This window comes from Aegilops tauschii, chromosome 3 (assembly GCF_002575655.3).
Source record: "Aegilops tauschii subsp. strangulata cultivar AL8/78 chromosome 3, Aet v6.0, whole genome shotgun sequence".
NCBI classification, from domain to species: Eukaryota; Viridiplantae; Streptophyta; class Magnoliopsida; order Poales; family Poaceae; genus Aegilops; species Aegilops tauschii.
The window spans coordinates 282,076,701-282,080,585 of NC_053037.3; the positions used below are offsets into that span (position 1 = coordinate 282,076,701).

The 3,885-nt window shown below is 52.1% G+C and overlaps 1 protein-coding gene across 1 annotated transcript; it reads right to left on the minus strand.

The window, feature by feature from the left end:
* Positions 1-1,250: 1,250 nt before the first annotated feature.
* Positions 1,251-1,715, minus strand: LOC109748927 (uncharacterized). Its single transcript, XM_020307937.1, has one exon. It carries the CDS (start codon positions 1,713-1,715, stop codon positions 1,251-1,253), a length of 465 nt encoding a protein of 154 aa, XP_020163526.1.
* Between the last annotated feature and the right edge of the window lie 2,170 nt (positions 1,716-3,885).

Consider the following 3,885-nt stretch of genomic DNA (forward strand, 5'->3'; position numbering starts at 1 on the left):
AACATAATTGGATCATATAACAATCCCTCAACATGCAATAAAGAGTCACTCCAAAGTCACTAATAGTGGAGAACAAACGAAGAGATTATTGTAGGGTACGAAACCACCTCATAGTTATCCTTTCTGATCGATCTATTCAAGACTCCGTAGTAAAATAACACGAAGCTCTTTCCGTTCGATCTATCCTAGAGTTCATACTAGAATAACACCTTAAGACACAAATCAACCAAAACCCTAATGTCACCTAGATACTCCAATATCACCACAAGTATCCGCGGGTATGATTATATGATATGCATCACACAATCTCAGATTCATCTATTCAACCAACACAAAGGACTTCAAAGAGTGCCCCAAAGTTTCTACCGGAGAGTCAAGACGAAAATGTGTGCCAACACCTATGCAAAAGTTCACGAGGTCACGGAACTCACAAGTTGATCACCCAAACGTACATCAAGTGGATCACGTGAATATCCCATTGTCACCACAGATAAGCACATGCAAGACATACATCAAGTGTTCTCAAATCCTTAAAGACTCAATCCGATATGATAACTTCAAAGGGAAAACTCAATCCATTACAAGAAGGTAGAGGGGGAGAAACATCATAAGATCCAACTATAATAGCAAAGCTCACGATACATCAAGATCCTGCCAAATCAAGAACACGAGAGAGAGATCAAACACATAGCTACTGGTACATACCCTGAGCCCCGAGGGTGAACTACTCCCTCCTCGTCATGGAGAGCGCTGGGATGATGAAGATGGCCACCGGTGAGGGATTCCTCTCCTGCAGGGTGCCGGAACAGGGTCCCGATTGGTTTTTGGTGGCTACAGAGACTTGCGGCGGCGGAACTCCCGATCTAGGTTATTTTCTGGAGGTTTCTGTATTTATAGGAATTTTTTGCGTAGGTCTCACGTCAGGGGGGTCTCCGAGTCGTCCACGAGATAGGGGCCCACGCCCAAGGGGGTATGGAGCGCCCCCACCCTCGTGGACAGCCCGGGACTCTTCTGGCCCAACTCTTTTACTCCAGGGGCTTCTTTTGGTCCATAAAAAATCATCAAAAATTGGCACGTCAATTGGACTCCGTTTGGTATTACTTTTCTGTAAAACTCAAAAACAAGGAAAAACAGAAACTGGCACTTGGCTCTAGGTTAATAGGTTAGTCCCAAAAATCATATAAAAATAGCATATAAATGCATATAAAGCATCCTAGATGGATAATATAATAGCATGGAACAATAAAAAATTATAGATACGTTGGTGACGAATCAGTGTCCCTGTTGGCTTTCTTCTTTCCTTTACTTTCCTTGGCGGGGACAGTAGCTTCAGCGGCCTCTGCCGCGACTGCCTCCCGGTACATCTTGTCCACGTAGATGATTGCATCCTTCTCGTCTGACGGAATGGAAATGACGCCAATGGGCCTTGGCATCTTCAAGGTGTTGTAGGCATAGTGGGATGCCGTCATAAATTTGGCCAGAGCTGGGCGACCAAGGATTCTAGTGTATGGCAGGGGTAGGTCGACCACATCAAAAATGATGTTCTCAGTCTGATAATTCAACTCTACCCCAAATGTTACCGGCAACGTGATCTTCCCCTTGGGGCGACTCCTGCGGGGGTTGATCCCTTGAAACGTACCAGTAACCTCATGCTCTTCGTCTGCTATCTGAAGTTTGCTGATGACCTTTGGAGAAATCATATTCAACCCGGCCATGCCATCAACAAAAATCTTTGAGACTTTGAGGTTGTGGACTGTTGGTGAGACCAACAACGGCAACCACCCTACCGCAGTGGTGCGGTCTGGGTGGTCCTCTTTGTCAAAGATGATGGGCGTGCGTGATCACTTGAGTGGCCTCCAAGAATCCGTCGCTGGCTCCACGACATTGACTTCACACGCCCACCGTTTAAGTTGGCGGTGAGTGGAGTGCAGAGATGCACCCCCGTCAATGCACACGGCGTCAGTGGCCTTCTGGAATTCCTGCTCGCTGGTTTCCTCTTCATCTCCTCCATCACTCTCATCATCGCAATCCTCTTTCTCATGGCCTTTGGTGGATTTTCCTTGATCCTTAGGAGCCTTGCCGGGGCGACTTGCTCCGCCCCCTCAGCCCTTCCCGCTAGTGTCATTCTGACCTTTTTCCTTATCTCGCTTCTCATACTCAGCCCTCTGCTTCTTGACAAGTTATTCAACCTGATGGCACTCCTGAAGATCGTGGCCCTTTGTCCGATGGATCTTGCAGTACGGCCCATCACCGTTCCCAGCCTTTTTGGCAGCTGCGGCTTCCCGACAATCAGTGCACGCGGCAACCTCCTTGCCGGGTACCTCAATCTTGGCCTTGTTGCTGGTACTAGGTGTGCCTGATCCTTCAACGGTCATCACTGCCTTATCCTTGCGACTTTTATTGCGCTTCTTGTTCTTCTTCTTCTGACTGGTGGCCTTGTCATCATCCTCTGAGTCGACGTCGATGCCATCTTCTTCTCCGAGGAGCCTCCTCCCCTCCTATACTCGAGCACACTTGTCCACTAGAGTGTAGAGCTCCTTCACAGTCTTGGGCAATCGAACGTTCATCTTGGAACGTATCCGACGATTGTGCACGTTCGACTGAAACGTAGCTATCACAGCTGCCGGGTGGATGTCTGGAATGTTTCTGTGGACTCGACTGAACCTCTACATGTACTTCTGCAGAGTCTCTCCTTCCTTCTGCGAGAGAAGCTACAAGTCGCTGGGCCGCCATGGTTCTTGATGGCCGCTTGTGAAGGCGCCAATGAACTCATGGCACAGGTCAGCCCAGGTCGAAATGGAGTTCTCCGGCAGGTGCATCAGCCATGACCACACATTTGGCTTGAGCGCCAAAGGGAAGTAGTTGGTGAATACCTTCTCATTCCTTCCTCCCGCAGCTTGAACCGTGATGGTGTAGATGCTCAAGAACTCTGTCGGGTTCATTCTCCCGTCATACTTCTCTAGTATCTCTGGCTTGAGCATGCGAGCGGACGGCCAACGAACTTGCCGCAACTCACGGGCGAAGGCAGGGCACCCAGCCTCGAAAGGCAGGTACCCTCCTTCGGCGAGTGCATGCCTGTCGACATTGGGGCCATCACGCCTATCGGACTGGCGGTGGGTGTTGCGGCATCGCTCGATTGTGACACGCGCGCCTTCTCTTTGCGTGTCCTCCAGGGTTCGCCATTGGCCTTGACGCGCTCGAGGGTCGGACGACGCCATCGAGACATTGTTGGGTTCTTGGTCGCGCAGCTCCCGCGCTCGCAGCCATGGAGGGGACTGCATCGTAGGAGTGGCCCCTTCCGGACGACCACCAGCGTGGGCCGTTGTCGCCTGGGGAGGGCGTGGCGGTCCAGCTCGCTGCGATCCTCCCACCTCGGCGAAGCCAATCGGGCTCTGAATGGTGGCTCTCCACTCATCCATCTTATCAGCTGTCGGCGGAAATCTCAGCAGCAGCTCGGGCCCGCGCCATGGCCTCTGAAGCGATGCTTGGCATGGGTGATGATGATGTAGACCGTAGTGTCGCTCGGCTCCTGAAGGTGCCGGTAGTGGCTGCGTCGTGCTCCCGCTACCACAAGCCAGCCACTTGGATGGCATGGTGACGGGGTGGAGGCGCTTGTGGACTAGCGGCTCCGTTTGGTGCATTGGCTGGGTCGGCTTGCTCCGGGGGTGGTGCATGTCCTGCGGCCGCGCCCATGGCGGGGAAGGCCGGGGGATTGCAATTCGCCCCAGAGCGAGTGCCGCCGTTGTGGCTGTGCCCCTCGGCTGGGCAGAGAGGTGCAGAAGGTATAATCTCTCTAGTCGTACCTTGCGGAGCGTGGTCGCCGAGAAGTTATTGGAGCTGTCCTTCTCTGGTGCCTCCTGCTCCTGTTTCGGCTGGTAACAACGC

Excerpts from the sequence above, each read along its gene's own strand:
- LOC109748927 (XM_020307937.1), bottom strand. The coding sequence starts at position 1,715 with ATGGCCGGGTTGAATATGATTTCTCCAAAGGTCATCAGCAAACTTCAG.